General features: G+C 43.4%; 1 protein-coding gene and 1 pseudogene across 1 annotated transcript in view; one reads left to right on the plus strand and one right to left on the minus strand.

The window, feature by feature from the left end:
- Positions 1 to 8,471: 8,471 nt before the first annotated feature.
- Positions 8,472 to 8,875, minus strand: LOC128582554 (40S ribosomal protein S12-like; annotated as a pseudogene).
- A 1,416-nt stretch (positions 8,876 to 10,291) lies between these two features.
- The window catches only part of FRMPD2 (FERM and PDZ domain containing 2), a 113,505-nt gene continuing 104,209 nt past the window's right edge, over positions 10,292 to 19,587 (plus strand). The window contains exon 1 of the mRNA XM_053586027.1: positions 10,292 to 10,410. Within this exon, the coding sequence (XP_053442002.1) occupies positions 10,386 to 10,410 (25 nt within the window). The 5' untranslated portion in view covers positions 10,292 to 10,385. The remainder of the gene's footprint in view (positions 10,411 to 19,587) is intronic.

A 19,587-nucleotide genomic window follows, 5' to 3' on the forward strand; every position in this document is an offset into this window, starting at 1 on the left:
GAGCTGATTTCGCTGAAGCTTGAATAAACGATGATTTAGATGAAAACAAATACAAAAATAATGATACCCATTAGCTGATATTAAGCACGTAAGATATGCCACAGATTGCCACGGATTTGTTCATTTAATTCTCCCAGGCCTTTCCCTTTAGCAGCCGGGGCAAATTCCTGTAGCCAGTGAGTAGCAGGAGAGATGGATGACAACAGGGTGACTGAAGGGTGAGGATGGACTTCATTGTTGTGCTTTTTCAGGCCAGGCCTCAGGTTGTGTACCAGATAAGTCAGGACAGAATAGAGGCCACAGCAGGAGCCGGGAGAAGACCAGGAGAGGCACTTTCCCTTTCGCAGACAGGTGGATGCCTGGAGGCTGGGAAGGGACATCAGGGTGGGCGGTGTGGCTGTGCCAGTGGTGCCAAAGCAGAGCCAGGGGTAAGGCACCCTGTTCTCACCTCACAAACTGAGAAGAGTCCAGGCCATGCCAAGGGCATGGAGCCAAAGCTGTCATGAGCCATCTATGGATTAAAGCCATCTCATTTGTCAAGGAAAATACTAGAGTGAGAAGTGGTGGGAAGATCACATGCTTTGGCCCCTTATTACTAAACAAATCCAGAGGGTCTACTGGTCCCTGTGATGTGCAATGACAAGAGATGTGCCCTTGCAAACCTTCCCTCCTCAGTGGCAGATAAACCACAAAACAATGTTCCCTTTTCCGAAGTTCTGCACTTCCCTTTTCACTCAGGCACCTGAGAAGTCTCTTCCTAGCACCTTGCCAGCAGCTGGAAGTGTTACCACGAGAATAATGACCAGGGGAGCTCAGAGTCCATAGGCTTCCCCATGGGCAGCCTTGACCTATGTTAGTCTCTGCCTGCTCTGCTTCCCATGGGCCCTCATTTGCACCACCTCTGTCTGCACAGCTGGCCCCAGTGGATCTCTGATTCTGGCTCCAACTCACGGCTGCTTCCTTTCTAAGCTCCATCAGTCTTCTCCTTTTGGGCCAGAGCATTCTAAGAGCTCACCGTACTTGAAAGTAGAGCCCTCTGAGCCAACATGGCAGGGGCAGGTGACTGCACCCACAGTGTCTGAGCCAAAGGTAGCCGGGCTTGCTCAGGTTGTGATAACCTTCTGCCAGCCTCCTTTTCATGACTCCGTGTGCTGCCTGCGGACCTTGCCAAAGGGACCTTAGTAACAAAGAGTGTGCTCTCCTTGCAGTTATAGTTCTTAGAAAAATAACACCCCAATTTTATCTGAGAAGGTTGTACAAACACTAAAAAAATCAGTCAGCCCAAATCACATATATTTGTCAGCTGCCCTTGTATTTGACATGTGCGCTCTATAGAAATTTAAACTATAGCCCTGGGGTTGATATGTAAGGTAGGGGTCAGGCACCACCCCTACCATTTCTGGCTGGCCCATCAGTCTCAGTTGGCTCTATCTCCCTCCCCAATTCCTTGGCCTTGCTGTCCTTTCTGGTCACCTTCAGATCTAGTTCAGCCTCTGCTTGCCCTGCATGTCTGGCCGTGATCCAGCCCCTTAGATGATACTTAGTGGGATCCTCCTTCCTTTGTATACAAAGCCTCCTTTCTGCTCAATCTTTTTCAATAACTACCCAAGCACCATCTACTCTGGATTTGAAATCTGGGTATCTGGTCTGCTCAGACTTAACCCTTCAAAAATCTTTGTCCTCCCTCACCAACAGGACATATAAAGTATAAGACACTAAGCCCATCACTCCTCTCCTCACAGGGCCTCTCAGCCCTTCCTGATTCTCTGGCTGTCTGCACAGCCCCAGCCCCAGCTCCTTGGGCCACCTTCTGCTCATCATCTCCCGCTTCCTCTCAAATTCATCTCCAGCTCAGTCTTCCCTGTGTTCCCTCCAAATCATGTCCATTTTTCATTCTGAGCTTCATCATATTCATTGGCAGATGACTTTGAGTGCAACTGGGCTGAAAAAATTGAGGCCACCTCACATAAGACTGTCCGAATTCTCTCCATCAGGCCCAACATTTCCATGCCCTTTAAATCTATTCTTTCTCCCTCCCTGCCACCTCAAAGAAAAAACTACCTCCTTCCCCAAGGCTTTTGCTTGCATTGGTTCTTCTAGGAGAAGTCTGACTGTTTGGGGTTCAAATCCTGACTCTACCATCTTTCTTAGCTGTACGGAAAGAAATTTGCATGGACAAATTATCTGACTTCCATGAGCCTCAGTTTCCTACTCTGTAAAATGGGAATAATACCCTCCACTTCCCAGTGTGTATGCATATGGAATTATATATTATATGTAAGAGCCTCTACCCATAATAGGCCTTAGTTAAAACCAATTATTCCTGGTCCTGCTCTCTTTGAGACCCCTCATATCAATCATTCACTCACTCTTGTATCCGTAATTTCTACCACTTTTGAATTCCTTCATGGGTTTTGTCACCTTTGTCATTTTTCAGCTGGGAGATCTTAACCAATTTAGTTTCATGCTCCAGGTTTTGATCTCTTTGAAGAATAGGGAAGAGGCACTGACCTCACAGGACTAATATGAGAGATGAGCTAGACTAGGCTTATCCTAAAGCTACCTCCTTACATATTTTGAGTTCAGCTTAAAGGTTTACCATCCATAGTGAACTGTAACCTCCTAACTAGATGAGTGAACAGACTGTAGCTTACTCCCATACCAATAGCATAGTTTCAGCCAGTCACAGGCAAGTGACTGTTCAAATAAGTCAAACACAGGAGCTGTAAACAAGCTGGCTGTTTCTATTACCTCACTTCTACCTTCTGTACATTGCTTTCCTTTTTCTGTCCATAAATATTGTCCAGCTGGGTGGCAGCCCTGGAGTGGCTCTGAACTTATTCTTGTTCAGGGGGCTGCCTGATTCACAAATCATTCTTTGTTCAATGAAACTGTGTTCATTTACTCTGTCTGAATTTTTCTTTTAACACTTTGGAACCTCTTGGAAGTTTAAATGTGACAGGACAATTCTGACTCTTTGACATTTGTGGACTTCTAGCCCCAGGCCATGTGCTGCTGTTCTTCCAATTGTACTCCCCACTGTGAGGGGCTTCTGGTCTTCATGGCCAAGTGCCAGCCACATCCATGCCAGGAGGGCAGACTCGGGTGGGAGACAATCTGAGGAGGCCCTGGAAGAAACACTCTGGTGCAGTTCTGGTTGGGAAAGACACCCAGAAGACAGACCAGAAGAGGGAGCTGGGGGATGGGACAGCAGGAACCCTTCCTTGGTCCCTGGAGTTCTTGTCCATGGGAGAGGGGCCCTCAGGGTGGAGTGGACCTTCTTTTGCAGCAGTTCTCAACCTGTGGGTCATGACTCACAGGAACTGTACTAAAGGGCCGTGGCATTAGGAAGGTTGAGAACCATGTTATGGGTCTGAGTGGACTACTCCTTAGAAGTCAGCAGGTGGTGGTAGAGGTGAAGCAGAACATTTTGTTATGTGACTCCAAGAGATTTCAGTTTTAGAGGGAGGGTGTAGATGTGGTTAAAGGAACAAGGAAGAGTCCTCTGGGGCCTGTGGAGGTGACCAGGTACACTGAGGCTCTAGGAGATGGAGTGGGGTGAGGATGGCCAGAGCTGCTCATCCACGTTCTATACCTGAACTCAGCTTCTGCTGCTTCTTCCTGCACCCTCTGTCCCTCCTGGAACATTTCCTATACCTTATCTTTTCTCCTAGGTTGTATGGAATGATTTTCTGCTGATCTGACAGAGAGCTTGTGGGTTTCCATCTGCTAGAGGCATCCTAGAAGCACAAAGTCTTCTTTCAGGGTGGCAGAACCCAGAGAAAGCCCCTGCAGGGCAGGGCTGTGATGTGTTCATCATTGCTGTGTCACGGGGCTGTGTACATTTAATGACTGCTGGGCCGATGCCCAGGCTGCTGCCACTCAGTCCTCAGGCAGGTAACTGAAGCAGGCACAGCCGTCCAGGTTACCCCCTCTCTCATGGATTCTGTGCATTTAGTAACTTTTTATTTTAAAACAAGTATAGATTCACAGGAAGATGTACAGGAGAGGACCCATGTCCCCTTTAGTCAGTTTCCCCAAGGTTACAACTTACCTAACTATACTATAATATTCAAACAAAAAATTGACATCAGTACAATATGCTCTATGTCATTTTATTTCTTGTGTGGATCTGCATAACTGCTGTCTCAAGCAAGATGCTGAACTGTTCTGTTGCCACAAAGATCCTTTTATAGTTACTCTTTCCTTTGCCATCTCTAACCCTGGGCAATCACTAATCTGTTTTCCATCTCTATAGTTTTAAGTTTCAAGAATTTTATGTAAATGGAGTCATACTGTGTGTAACCATTTGATATTGGCTTTTTAAAAAAGTAATTCAGCATAATTATCTTGAAATCCATCCAAGTTATTGCATATGCCAAAGTGTGTTCTTTTTTTTTTTTTTGGAGACTGAGCCTCAAGCTATCGTTCTGGGTAGAGTGCTGTGGCATCACAGCTCACAGCAACCTCCAAATCCTGGGCTTAAGCAATTCTCTTGCCTCAGCCTCCCAAGTAGCTGGGACTACAGGCACCCGCCACAATGCCCAGCTATTTTTTGGTTGTAGTTGTCATTGTTCTTTGGCAGACTCGGGCTGGATTTGAACCCACCAGCTCTGGTGTGTGTGGCTGGCACCTTAGCCACTTGAGCTACAGGCACTAAGCCAAGTGTGTTCATTTTTATTGGTGAGTAGGATTCCATAGTATGGATGTACCATAGTTTCCTTAACCATTTTCCTATTGTAGGATATTTTGGTTGTTGATGGTTTTTGGCTGTTGTAAATAATAAATCTGGCATACGATCATGTACAAGTTTTTGTGTGGAAAGAAGTTTTCATTTCTCAGGGATGTCAAAAACATGTTTAGGTTTTTTTTTAAGAAACTGCCAAACTGGGCGGCACCTGTGGCTCAAGGAGTAGAGCGCCGTCCCATATGCTGGAGGTGGTGGGTTCAAACCCAGCCCCAGACAAAAAAAAAAAAAAGAAACTGCCAAATTGTTTTCCAGAGTATCTGTACCATTATTTTTATTTCCACCAGCAATGTATGAGAGGTCTATTTAGAATAACAAAAATATATTATTTTAGATCTAATTATTTGAAATTTATGTTGCCTTAAACATTGGACATATCCTTGGTATAAGCATAAAATAAGGGGCTATGATGGTTAATTTTAATGTGTCAACTTGTCTAGGCCATGGGATGCCCAGTTATTTTGTTAATTCTTACAGGAGATGACACTTACTCTGGATACAGATTATTTTTCCTGTATGCAATGCCTCTGCCAAAACTTCCATCCATAGGCTTTCAGAAAGTCTTATACACCATCATAGTATTCCACAGAGCACTGCTTCTGATCAAGGAATTCACTTCAGAGATAAGAACTGCGGCAATGAGCCCGTTCTCATAGAATTCACTGGCATTACCATATTCTCCACCACTCTGAAGTAGCTTATTTGGTAAAGGAAAGGAATGGCCTTTTGAAAACTTGGGTAAAGCACCAGTTAGTTGGCAATGTCTTGCAGGGCTAGAGAAAGGTTCACCAGGAGGCTGTATGTGCTCTTCATCAGCCCCAGTATATGGTGCTGTTTTATTCACAGCCAGAGTCCTTAGATCCAGGAATCAGAGTTAAAAATGGGAGGGGCACCATTCACTGTTAATCCCTGTGACCCACAAGCAAAATGTTTTGTTTTCTGTTTGTGTGACTTTTTGCTATGCCAGCATAGATGTTTTAGTTGCAGAGGGTGGAATGCTTCCTTCGGGGGATATAATAATAATTCCATTGAGCTGGAAGTTTAGACTGCTATGCAGCCACTTTGGAGTCCTTGTGCTTCTGAATCAAGAGGCAAAGAAAGGAGGTACTGTGCCAGCCAGGGTGACTGATCCTGACTACCAAGAGAAAATTGTGCTATACAGTTTGGATATTTGTCTCCTCTAAGTTAGATGTTGAAATCTGATCCCTAATGTTGAAGGTGGGGTTTAATGGGAAATGTTTGGGATCTGGAGACTGAACCCTTGTGAATAGATTCATGCCCTTCATGGGGCAGGGAATAGTGAGTTCTTGCATTATTCATTCTCACCAGAACTGATTGTTTAAAAAAAGCCCAGTACCTTTTCCCCTCCCCCACTCTTAATTCCTCTCTCACCATGTGATCTCTGCAACCTGCCAACTGCCCTTCACCTTCCAACGTGAGTGGAAATAACCTGAGGTCCTTACCAGGAGCAGGTGCTGCCGCAATGCTTCTTGTACAGCCCACAGAACTGTGAGCCAAATAAACCTCTTTTATTTACAAATTACCCAGCTTCATATAATCCTTTATAGCAACACAAAATGGAGTAAGACAGGCTGCTACTCCACAATGGAGTAAGAAAGAGCATATTCAGAATACTGAAGGTCCCCTACACTGTCTCTTAATATTACCATGCCCTATAACTAAGGTAACTGCAAAGTGATAATCATTCAGTTCAGGCAGGACTTACTTATGGCTCAGGCACTTCAAGAGTGAATATTTGGGTCACTCCACCAGCTAAAGAACCAAGACCAGCTGAAGTGCTTGCTGAAAACACAGGGAATACAGAATGGCTAATGGAAAAAGATAATTAAAAATACCAGCAATCAGGCGGTGCCTGTGACTCAAAGGAGTAGGGTGCTGGCCCCATATGCTGAAGGTGGTGGGTTCAAACCCAGCTCTGGCCAAAAAAAAGAAAAAAAAAAATACCAGCAATCACATGACCAGTTGTAGAAATGAGGACTATAATTGTTGAGTAGTCCTTCCTTATTTTGTTATAAACATATTTTTTATATTTTATTGTTTGGGATTCATTGAGGGTACAAAGAATTAGGTTACACTGATTACATTTGTTAGGTAAAGTCTCTCTTATAATTGTGCCCTGCCCCCAAATAAATATATTTCTGTGTATAAAATGTCTTTTTTTCTTTCCTCTCTTACTCTCTTGACCTGTAACATGATATACATTGAATTTATACTGTAGTGTTATTAAGTTTAATATCATAGAATTTAAGTTATGGTTATCAAAGAGCAGAGTAAACATCACTCAAGGATTTCACCTCCTTTTCCGAGTAAAAGGTATTTTAGCTGCATCAGGATAGTTGTGTCATGTATTGTGAAATAATGCCCTTGTTATTATCTTTATTTGAGTAGTAAGTATGGTTTAAGGACATCCATGTGGGTGGCAAGCACACAAGAGGTAGATTTGCGATTGCTAATTTTATAAGTCAACTTGGCTGGGTCATGGGATATCCAGTTACTTCATTAAACATTATTCTGGTGTTTCCCAATGAGATTAGCATTTGAGTTGGTGGACTGAGTAAAGCAGGTGGTCTTTCCAAGGCGTGTGGGTCTCGCCTAATTTGTTGAGATCTCGAATAGAATGAAAGGCAGAGTTAGGGAGAATTTTTTTCTCTCTCTCTCTCTGGCTGACTTTTGAGCCATTTCTTCTCTTGCCCTTTGACTGGGACTTATACCATCAGTTCTCTTGCTTTTCAGGCCTTTGTACTTAGGCTGGAACTCAATTCCCTGAACTGCTGGACCTTCAGCTTGTAATTGGCAGCCTGTGGGACTTCCCAGTCTCCACAATTACAGAAGCCAGTTCCTTATAAATATATACTATGCACACACACACATGCACGCCCCCCCCCACATATTCAATTAGTCTTTAAAGGAAAGAAAAACTTGATTAAAGGATAGAAAAAATAATTGAGTTTTTCAACAGTTTAAACAACTTTCTCCTCCTCTAGAAAACCAAAGGCAAAACTAACAAGCGGCTTTAGTATTGAAGTCCACTTGATTATATATGTTCCTTTGAAGAACTCTATATAAATGTAAATAAACAATGTGAAGCAGTGACATTTTAAAAATAAACAATCTCAAGACTTTCAATGCTGAATTAGGATTTTTTCCCCCTTGCTTTAACTGGACTTAGTGAAATGCTAGCAGAGCAACCATAAAAGGGGATTACTGCTGAATGCTAATATTTCTGACTGAAATGATGAAGGGGATGGTGACTTCAAGCAGACCAACATTCACGTGGATGGTAGATGACTTACATCTTGCTTTTTGTTCTATCATGAACCAGCCGCATGACTGGAGGAGTTCACTTTCTCCCTCCGGGACGCAATTTCTTCAATTGTTCCTCATTGGCCTGAGAAAATTCCCAGATAAAAATTATCTGGGCACTTGCAAAAATGCAGATGCTCTGGCTCTGCAGAGATTTAGCTTCAGCAGGTCCAGGGTGGTGCCTGGGAATCTGCATCCTATCAAGTTTCAGGAATAGACAAATTTGGGAGAAACATTAAGAGATGGTTGCAAATATCGTATTGTAAAATGCTTTGCTAGCTAGCAGGGAATGGCAGTGTAGGTGGCTGTAAGCAGGAAAAGATAAATTTTGTAAAATATGTTTTTAAATTTTTATTTATTTTTTAATTTTTTAAGGGATATGAATCAAAGTTTTATTTGTTCATTTCTTGCATTTGGAGTCCTCTTCAATGACATCCTTGCCTGAGATTCTTGGCCAAAGTCCTTAACTACTATACAACTGCAACCAACCAATTGGTTGTTATGGAGTTGCCCCTTTCTGCCCATGTTACAAAGCCCTGCCCATTCGCCTAGTTTCTCATTGGCATCAATCTTCATCAGGTTGATCTGGCGTTCAGCACAAAGGATGCCCAGCAACTTGACATACACAGGCACATCACAGCTGGATGCGAGCACACCAAGATGGGGTTGGCGCTTGTCCAAGGATTTGGCATCTTCACAGATTCTATATGCAAGGCCATCGTGGATGAGGGCGGTCTTCAGAATCTCTTGTAAAGCAGCGTTAATGTCCGTTCCATCTCCAACAGCAATGCCTTCCTTGGCCATGGCAGTGGGTTACAGGTGAAGCTGAATCCTGAAGTCACCCTAGCCTCCATCTCTGCAATATTCATCAGTGGCAGGGAAGGAGCAAAACATTTTGTTTTCTAGTTTTTTTAAAAAGCAGTATAATACTAGTGTGGAGGGGGGAAAAAAACATCAAAATGAATAATAATTTCCCTAAGTAATGACTCAAAACACTCTCCCCAAAGCAACCATTACTAAGTTTCTTATGATTCCTTCCAGATAAAGAATATGTGTACAGGCATACATATACCTGTTTTTATATAGCTTTTTGCCATAAAAACAATCATATGGGGCTATTCTAAATCTTTTGTTTTGAAAAGCATTTTCTTGGCAATTGTGAACTGGCAATCACACAGATCTGCCTCCTTCCTTTGCACAGCTATGTACTGGGTTTTCCACTATGCGTGAACCACACATTTATTTATATAACCACAATAGATGCATGCTTTAGTGGCTTTTAATTTTTTGCTATTTCAAACTTGTACTGCATTGCGCATCCTTTTTTAGATGCTTGGGTGAACTTTGGCAAGAATAGCCCATGGAGTTGCTTCCTAGCCGTTAGATTTATAAAGGATACGTGCATTTATAAGTTAACGAATCTTACTAGGTTCCCTGCAATGAGGTTGCCCTGGTCTGCTCCCCAACTGCTGGCCTGTGAGAGTGCTCGTTCACCATGCCCTCACCAGCACTGGGATCGATCAAACTGTATTATCGTATTTTTCAGTCAAGCAAAAGCTCATATTTTCTTTTTAAAGAAATACTTCTCAGTTTTGACACTGCTATTGGTTTAAGGGGCTCAAAAAGATCTACTCTTTCAACCCCTCATTTATAGAGCTGTGATGGGTTTCTTGCTGTTCCCCATCTCCTTGCCTCCGCTGATTCCTTTCTGAACCAAATATCACAGAGTGTGAGGATTCCTCTTTTCCTGTCTCCAGTCCATTCTCGTGCCTTCCCATGGGCAGATCCAGGTCATCCTTTCCTCCTTCCTCTCTTACATGGTTCTCTGTCCTATTGGGTGCCCGTGCAAAGTCTGATACTGTTAAAGGGCATAAAGGGTGGCTGAGCTGATGAAACTAAGCCTTGGTTGTGGGCCCGGCCCCCAGTTCCTTGCAGGGCTTTTTCTTTTGATTGGTCCAAAGGATAAAGAGACATCAGTGTAAAAGCCCTGCTTAGCTGCAATCCCATTGCCTCCAGTGGCACCTAATCCAGTTGAGCTCTTACTGGCTCTCTCACGGGTCACCGGCTTTGAGGACGCAGGCTGCTAACAGGCCAGAGACTGCACAGGACCTAGGGAATGAGACTGGAGGCAGGAAAGGGAAGGGGCCTTGGTGACTCACTTGCTGGGCAGCGAGTGCTTAGTGACAAACAGTAAACAAAGACACCAGCAACAGCTCTGGTGGCAGCTTAGCAGACAGGCTTGCAAGAGATCCCTGCTCATGGTTGGAAAGTTGTTCCATGATGAAGTCCTAGACGGGGTCGTGGAGGCTTTCAGATGCAGCCTTTGACAAAGGACACAGGTACTCCTTGGCATCATTCACTTTTCTCCTACAAATCTGGGCTGGGGAAAGGGCAAACCTTTTACTGCGTCTGGGTACCAGGAGTAAGGATACTGCGGCTGAACTAGGCCTTGCATTAATAACCTTTGTATTAATATTATTTGGGGTGTTATTTGATCTAGGCCATTGGTTAGGCCTGATACATATGGTATTTGTTTTTTAAGTCACAAGGAATGATTAATGAAAATGTGGGGTTTAGAATCGGATCAATCCTTGCTTGAATCACTGCTTTGGCATTCAACATCTATACAAATCAAAAATATTTTAACTCTCGTGAGGCTCAATTTCCTCATCTGTAAAATGGGGATAATAATGCCCCAGGTGTTAAGGCATTGTCGAGGTGACACGTGCAAGGCACCTACCATGTGCTTAGAGCATAAGAGCAGCCAGTAAGTGATGGCTGTCACTACCTTTCAGAAATGAGTATCCTGGCAATTGTGTAAAGAACATCAGTGGTTTAAGACAATGTCTTGTTGACTTCCAGAAAACCATGGAAGGTTTTTTAAAAAGGCAATTATTTACCTGGTTTTATATGTATACTTAAAGGTAACTCTTCCAACAGTTTAAATAACTGCTTTTAAGTTTCAATAGATTTAGGGAGTGCAAGTGAAGTTTTGTTACATGGATATATTGCACCATGGTAAAGTCTGGGCTTTTAGTATACCCAACCCCTCAGGAGTGTCATTTTACCCAATAGGTAAGCAGCAACAGAATTCAGAGATAGGCCGTGTGTGATGGCTCACATCTGTAATCCTAGCATTCTGAGAGGCTGAGGTGGGTGGATGGATTGCTTGAGTTCAGGAGTTTGAGGTCAGCCTGAGCAACAGTGAGACCCCATCTCTGAAAATAGCTGGGCATTGTGGCAGGTACCTGTAGTCCCAGCCATTTGGGAGACTGAGGCAAGAGGATCACTTGAGCCCAAGAGTTTGAGGTTGCTGTGAGCTGTGATGCCATAGCATACTGAGGGTGACAAAATAAGACTCTGTCAAAAAAAGAATTCAGAAATGAGATGTGTACATTTCTCCTGGCTAAATCCTGTGCTTTGCTGTAGGTTATAGCTGAAATCAATTAAACAGTTTACTAACTTAACAGGAATTTATTAGATATCTCCTGTTGCCAAGCCAAGTGCTAGATGCAGTGAGCAATGCCCTCACAGCCCAAAAGATCTTCTGGCTTGAGATAGGGGACCTGGAAAGGTGAACCTACATGACAACTTGCATTGTGGCAGGTGCCGAAGTGGAGCTGGCACTGGCTTCTGGGAGAGGGGATGCTCGAGCTTGGTTTTAATGCCAAGTGGGAACTGGCAGGAGGTGGGGTGGGAAGGGAGTTGAGGAAAGGCATCCCAAACAGAGAAAAGCACATGCAAAGAGCCGGAGGCATGAGTAAGTAAAGCAATATTCTGGGAACAGCAGGCAGTTGGCCTAATTTTAGAGAAGCATGAATATGAGCATCTGATAAGAAAGGAAGCTGCAGAGGTGAACAGAGAGGAGCAAGGAAGGCCTTACCTGACTTGGATTTCATTTAGAAGGATTCCAGAGCTACTGGTAATTTTTTTTTTTTTTTTTTTTTTTAGAGAGACAGAGTCTCACTTTATCACCCTCAGTAGAGTGCTGTGGTGTCACAGCTCACAGCAACCTCCAGCTCCTGGGCTTAGGCGATTCTCTTGCCTCAGCCTCCCAAGTAACTGGGACTATAGGCGCCCACCACAATGCCCGGCTATAGCTACTGGTAATTTTAATGAGGGGTGCACCATGATTGCATTTAGGTATTAGAAATTTGGTATGGAATTGGAGGTGAGGAAACCTGAAATAATAAGGGGATGCAGAGAAGAGACACTCTGGGTGCTGCCAGAACTGTGAAAAAAAAAAAAAAACCAAATAGATACACATCTACATCAACGCATAAGTTCATTATAAATTTGATTATATGAAGGATATAAATTATATAATTTATAAGTGATAAAATATAAACTACTCTTTATTGCAAATTCCATGTAGCCCATTGATTCTCACAGAATGAACTCATTGATCTTTGCTGAACTCTTGAATCCCAGGTAAGCATAAGCTTATGTCTGCAGTTGACCAACGTGTGTAATTCCACCATGAATGTTGGTTGATATTTTTGACTACATTGACAAGAAAAAGTGAAACAATGAAGGTGACTGTTTTAACTTGACTCATTTGTCAATGACACGAATGACTGCTGAATCAGATAATAGCTTTGAACCTGGAAGAACATTTTTTCAGTCTTACGTTACTTACAATATAATAACTACAGACATGACACACTTTTAGGTTTAATCTGCATTTATATGTTCTCCATCATTTTCTTAGCATAGATACTAAAAAGGCCCCAAGAAACCGAGCCCTAATTTGTAGCTTTTACCAATTTCTGTGGTGTAAATACCATGGCCAATCACAAACTACCAATGTGATATCGTCGAACAAGAAGTTGGAGGTGATGTGTGCTAGCACATCATTATGTGACCCTTCTATCATAGAAATGCATTTGATTTAAATAGGCTCAAGAGCATAGACAACAATAAAATGCAGTAAAATATAATAATTAAAGAATGATAAGTTTTGAGTATACTGTTCATATAACTTATCTAATTAGAGGTTTCCATAACTTAATTTTTATTTTATTTTATTATTAAATCATAGCAGTGTACATTAATGCGATCGTGGGGCACCATACGCTGGTTTTATAGACCATTTCACATATTTTCATCACACTGGTTAACATAGCCTTCCTGGCAATTTCTTAGTTACTGTGTTAAGACATTTACCTTCTGCATTTACTAAGTTTCACATGTACCCTTGTAAGATGCACCGCAGGTGTAATCTCACCAATCACCCTCGCTCCACCTATCCTATCCCTCCTTCTCCTCCCTCTCCCTCTTCCCCATATTCTTAGGTTATAACTGGGTTATAGCTTTCATATGAAAGCCATAAATTAGTTTCATAGCAGGGCTGAGTACATTGGATACCTTTTCTTCCATTCTTGAGATACTTTACTAAGAAGAATATGTTCCAGCTCCATCCATGTAAACATGAAAGAGGTAAAGTCTCCATCTTTCTTTAAGGCTGCATAATATTCCATGGTGTACATATACCACATTTTATTAATCCATTCGTGGATCGATGGGCACTTGGGCTTTTTCCATGACTTAGCAATTGTGAATTGGGCTGCAATAAACATTCTGGTACAAATATCTTTGTTATAATGTGATTTTTTGGTCTTCTGGGTATATACCTAGTACAGGAATTATAGGATCGAATGGAAGCTCTATTTTAAATCTCTAAGTGTTCTCCAAACATCCTTCCAAAAGGAATGTATTAATTGCATTCCCACCAGCAGTGCAGAAGTTCCTTTTTCTCCACATCCACGCCAACATCTCTGGTCTTGGGATTTTGTGATATGGGCTAATCTTACTGGAGTTAGGTGATATCTCAAAGTAGTTTTGATTTGCATTTCTCTGATGATTAAAGATGATGAGCATTTTTTCATATGTCTGTAGGCCGTGCACCTGTCTTCTTCAGAGAAGTTTCTCTTCAAGTCCCTTGCCCAGCCTGCGATGGGATCACTTGTTCTTTTCTTGCTTATATGTTTGAGTTCTCTGTGGATTCTGGTTATTAAACCTTTGTCGGAGACCTAACCTGCCAATATCTTCTCTCATTCTGAGGGCTGTCTGCTTGCTTTACTTACTGTGTTCTTGGCTGTGCAGACACAAAATACACGACTGGGACCTGATCAAACTTAATTTTTTTGTAATGTCTCTGTTTAACAACCAGTTTGTAAAATTCTTGGAAATTTAATAAGTGGCTGTCACAGGACAGTTGGAGACTTGTTCAGCACGTCACAGGATTTGAGAGAGGTTTAAAGAGGCAGAATACACAGTGAGGAGGAGGTGGTTAGAGGGACGGGGGGAGGGACACAAAGGAAGGAATTATTCAGAATACTTGCTTCTCTCCAGAGACAAATTTGTCACTCACTAAAATGTTGTACTCTTTGGAAAGAACACTAGGAAAAGATGACTATGAATTCAAAAGCAAAAAGAAGGATGGAGGCTGTTTGCAGGCATAAAGAGAAGTGCCTGGACTTCTTCAGGTAGCTGAGAATGGGGTCCTCATGCCCTGGTCAGGGGCCTGGACTTTGAGTTCCAGCATCTAGACTTCCAGGCCTAGCACATTCGTGCTCAGTAAATGCTGCTTGGATGAACATAAGTATCTAGTCCAATGGGATTTATTATGGATAAGTTAATCTTCATGGACCCTTTCAGTTGTAGAGTAATGTTTACTTTGCCTTTCTATAAACTGAATAGTAATGCAGCTTGTGTTTAAGCCTTAAGGGATACGTGGAAAGTGATACACGTATCACTTAGAGAGACTTCCGGGTCTCCCTTTGCCCAGGCTGCCTTTCCACCAGTCAAGCTCTTTGGACTTGAGGTTATGAGGAGAAGGGAGAACCTGCTCAGAGGGTCCTACTGAACCAATGGGGTGCTCTTGGGAGGTATGGGATGGGTACACAGCATGCCTGGGAGCATGAATGGAGATAGTCCTGTAGAACAGTTCTCCCCTAGTCCTATTTTCTCAGACCTTGGTGGTCACCCCTCCACTACATATTCTGCCCTTCTGCAGTGCCCTTTCACTCATGGCTCTGGCATTCAGTACCACACAAGCCCACCTAACAGGCAGCTGGTACTACCTCAGTTCATCCCCTGATAAGTCTTCCACCAAATTCCTCCCCTCTGATCTAAGAGTGGTTACCCAAGTCTACCACACCACTGACCGGCAGCCTCAGTTAAGGGTCTCCTTGGTTACCTAACAAAGCACTTCTACCTCCAAATTTCAACAGGCTATAGCCATTGCCTGACTGTAACTGATTCTTCCCAACAAGCCAATGGGACCTAGGGCAGCCCCATCTCTAAACGCTCAGTTGCAGATAAATGGTCCTGTTAAAATATAGGGGTCTGGGGAGGGCCTGTATCTGTGTTTCTAGCGAGCTCCTAGGTGATGCCATTGCAGCTGCTGTGAAGGACCACTTTGTGAGGCAAGGACTGGGGTGTGCAGCCTAGGGCCAGGCCACCTGCAGCCTCACTGGTGAAGTCATTTCTGCTTTCAAGCCCTAGTTTTGCTGGTTTGCCTTTCCCCTATCTCCTGCCCTCACAATATACTCAACATTAGCCATTTGAATAGCTAGCATTTACTGAGAGACTACCACGCCCCAGACATAGTAACTAATGGGAAAGATGAATAAAGAGAGTAAAAAAAACTTGCCCAAGGTGAGACAGTCCAGCTCTGACCCCAGAGCCTGCTCTGTCAGCCATTGTTTTTTGATGTTCCCATTTCTCTTCTGAGTTTTACTGGCTTTGGGAAGTTGGTATTTTTAGCTGTTTTCCTTCCAGAGGTCTCTTCCTAAATTGTCTGCCTAACTCCTATGTCCCAGGCTTGGTCTTCTTTTCACTTTTGGTTATCGGCAGCTCTATTGCTCATTGCTGTCCCATTTTTTATTAGTTTGTTTGTTTTTGTCTTGGCCTCTTTATTCCTGTATTTCCTTGAGTTTGAATATCCCAGTGTTGTTGAAAGCAGAGTAGGTAGCAAAGGACAAGAGGGAGGAGACGTGTAGGGTGGTGCAGAAGGACCAGTTCCTGGTGGGCTGGTGCCAGTCCTACAGCAGACTTCAAGACTAATTTCTCAGATCTTACTCTTTCAGAGATTAAGGAGGTGTCAGATCGTGCCTGGCTAGGTAGGAAATGTGTTGAAGATTTGGGAAAAATGCCACTTTAGAATTTCAGTATTATTTCCACATGATGCTAATCCGCAGAGTACAGGCAGCTCCTGACTTCCTCACTCATTGGTTTGCTTAGTCTTTCATCCACATGGGGAGGCAGAGCCCTAGGTGGGCATGGCCCCACGCAGCTGGGGAAGGACAGGAGGAGAGGGGGCGCGGCACATCCAAGACTTGGGAAAAGGCCACGGAGCAAGGGGAAGTGGGGACTAGTCTGGGGGACTGGGACTGTAAGTCTTGCTCAGGATCTGAACGGATCATATGGAAGATGGGAAGCCACTAAAGGTCTGAACATGGAGGAGGAACACATCAGATATGTGTTTTAGGAAAAGGACTCTGCAGGACAGAGAATGGGCAACAGCAGGATTGTGCTGGGGGAAACCTTTTGGGAGGATGTATAGTGGCCATTCAGGGAGGAATGTTGGTGGCTTAGACCAGGGAGGGGGAAGTGGGGCCAGAGAGGAATGAATGGATTTCAGATGTGGTGATTAAAGGGATAGGGAGCTGAGGGCCAGGAAGGAGACAAGAATGGTGCCTCAAGGCTCAGCTTGAGTGGGTAGATGATGGTGATGCCTTTTATTTGGATAGAATTTTTAGAGAGAAAACAGAAAGAAGGTAAACTCAGGCCTGAGCATCCCAGGGGGTTGTTCTAGAAGACAGGAGCTCAAAAGAGGCGTGTGAGCTAGAGACATGGCTGTGGAGGTGGGTGACAGGCTGACAGCTTGTAACTTCAGAGTGCAGAGTGATTTGAGGAGAGGATTGGGGCAGAAGGGACCCTGAGGACCACCAGCGTCTGGCATTGCTTTTACCCTGTTTTCCCAAAAATAAGACATACTCCGAAAATAAGACCTATGTACAGGAAAGATAAGACTTCCCCTGAAAATAAGACCTAGCGCGTCTTTGGGAGCACACCTTAAAATAAGACACTGTCTTATTTTCGGGGAAACAGGGTACTCATGGTTACACATAATGCCATGGCAAGTATTTCTGAGTATAGGCCTTTGTCGGACATGTGCTTAGTGTGGATTCTCAGAAGAGGAACTGGGTGGGAGGGATGGACATCCCGCGGGTCTTTCTGCCTGTTGCCACTTTGCTCTCTGTCCCTCAGCTCTCCTCGTTAGCCTAAGTAAGGTCTCGAGAGGAGTGGTTTCACTGCGGCCACAGGAGCCCCAGGATCTCATCGTTGGGCCCAACCTGGATGAAAACTCTGCCTCGTGATGGTTTCCATTCTCATCTCTTTGATCCAGGAACGATGGACAGTTTTCCATCTTCTTTGATAATGAAATTGCAGCTTTTTAATGATTTTTTATTAGTCCCACTTTCTTGGTTATCTACTAGTGTTGGACACATAAGGCTTTTTCCTCATTCTTTAGACAGAAATAGTCACTTTCAGTTTGAACTTCCTGCCTCATTCCTGCTGGCAGCAACTCGGACAGGCACTGAGGAGGGGGTGTCTGCCTAATGAAACCCAGGAGAGGAGCTTGAGCTCAGAGTCCCTCCCTAAAGCCACCCAGAACAGGATGCTGGCAGAAGTCTCCCCTCTCTGACCCTTGGCTCTTCTTATGTGTTTTCTGTCTGCCTGCGGTAAAGTGAGGTCTCTCGGATCTGTTAGTTGTGTTACCCACAGTTAAGGATCGTCTCTTCCCTGACTGCTATTTTTTAATAGTGTACTCTGGATGGATTTATTTGGCTGAAAGAAACTGCTTTACCTCTAGAGGAAAAATTTTAAACAGGCTGGGCGCAGTGGCTCAAGCCTGTAATCCTAGCACGCTGGGAGGCTGACACAGGTGGATTGCTTGAGCTCATGAGTTCCAGCCAGGCATTGTGGTGGGCGCCTGTGGTCTCAGTTACTCAGGAGGCTGAGCCCAGGACTTTGAGGTTGCTGTGAGCTATGATGCCATGGCACTCTACCCAGAGCGACAGAGTGAGATTTTGTCACAAAAATAAATAAAATGAAATAAAAATAAAATTTAAAAAACCATTCATTTCATGGAGTTTGTGATAGGAGAGTCACTTCTCAGCCTGCATTGGTTTGGAAACCCACTGCTAGACTAGCCTTGCCCTGCCTTACTCTGCTCAACCAGAAGTTTATTCCTCAGCCATCACTGCGGGAGGGGAGGAGACTACACTCTCTGTGAAAGGGGCACCTGCCAGGTGGTTTGGCCCTGGAGCCCCTTTGCAGGCTGGCTCTCAGTATTCACTTGCCCTACTTCTGGTCACCGTTATACCAGCACCACCTGTAACACCCACATGCATGCGGACTCGTGTGTGCTTGGGAACGTTCCTTAGTGGTTATAGATTTGGTGCTCCTGGGACTTGGGGAAGATATTGTTAATTTTGATAGATTGCTCTAAAGCATCTACACCAATTTAATTACTATACTAATGGAGGTTATGAAAAGGCCTGCTCTGCAGCCCCCACCTTGCTAACATCATTGTTTATATTTTTAGTTGCCTGATCAATTCTCATTGCTGTTTTAATTCGACGTTCCTGATTTTACTAGAAATGTAGCAAATCTTTTCAAATATATATTGAGTAGTTGTATCTTTTTCACTTAGTTATTTTTTTAGCTTTTAATGAAAATTATTTGCTTTTCCAAATTAATGTGCAAATAGTAACCATTTAATCATTGTATGTATTTTCTCCTAGTTAGTTGCACATTTTATTTTATATTTTAATTTCAAATACAGGTTGATAGGAAGTTGCAAAGATAGTGTAGAAAAATCCCTTAGTGTCTTCCTCAGTTTCCCCTAGTGGCTACATCTTACCTACCTAGAGTAAAATATCAAGCTCAGAAATGTGTCATTGTGTAAAGCTCTGTGCCATTTTAATACACATGTGGATTGTGTAACAACCACTACCATCATGATACATAATTATTCTTATTGCCACAAAGACTTCCCCTGGGCTACCACTTTATAATCACTCTCTACCTCCCTTCCCAGAATTAGTCACACAATAAGTGACCATTTGAGACTGGCTTTTTTCACACAGTATAATGTCGTTGAGATCCATCCAAGATGCTACATATATCAGTTGTTTGCGTTTTATTGCTGAGTACCATTTTTGTGCAGCTATTAATTTCAATTCTCTGGGACAGGTGCACAGAAGTGCAATTGCTGGGCTGTGTAGAAAGAGTATATTTAGTTTTGTAAAGAAACTGAAAATTGGCCGGGCACAGTGGCTCACACCTGTAATACTAACACTCTGGGAGGCCAAGGTGGGTGGATTGCCCTGAGCTCAGAGGTTTGAGACGAGCCTGAGTCAGAGCGAGACCCCGTCTCTACAAAAAAAAAAAAAAAAAAAAGTCAGACATAATGGCAGGTGCCTGTGGTCCTAGCTACTTGA

This window comes from Nycticebus coucang, chromosome 3 (genome assembly GCF_027406575.1).
Source record: "Nycticebus coucang isolate mNycCou1 chromosome 3, mNycCou1.pri, whole genome shotgun sequence".
NCBI classification, from domain to species: Eukaryota; Metazoa; Chordata; class Mammalia; order Primates; family Lorisidae; genus Nycticebus; species Nycticebus coucang.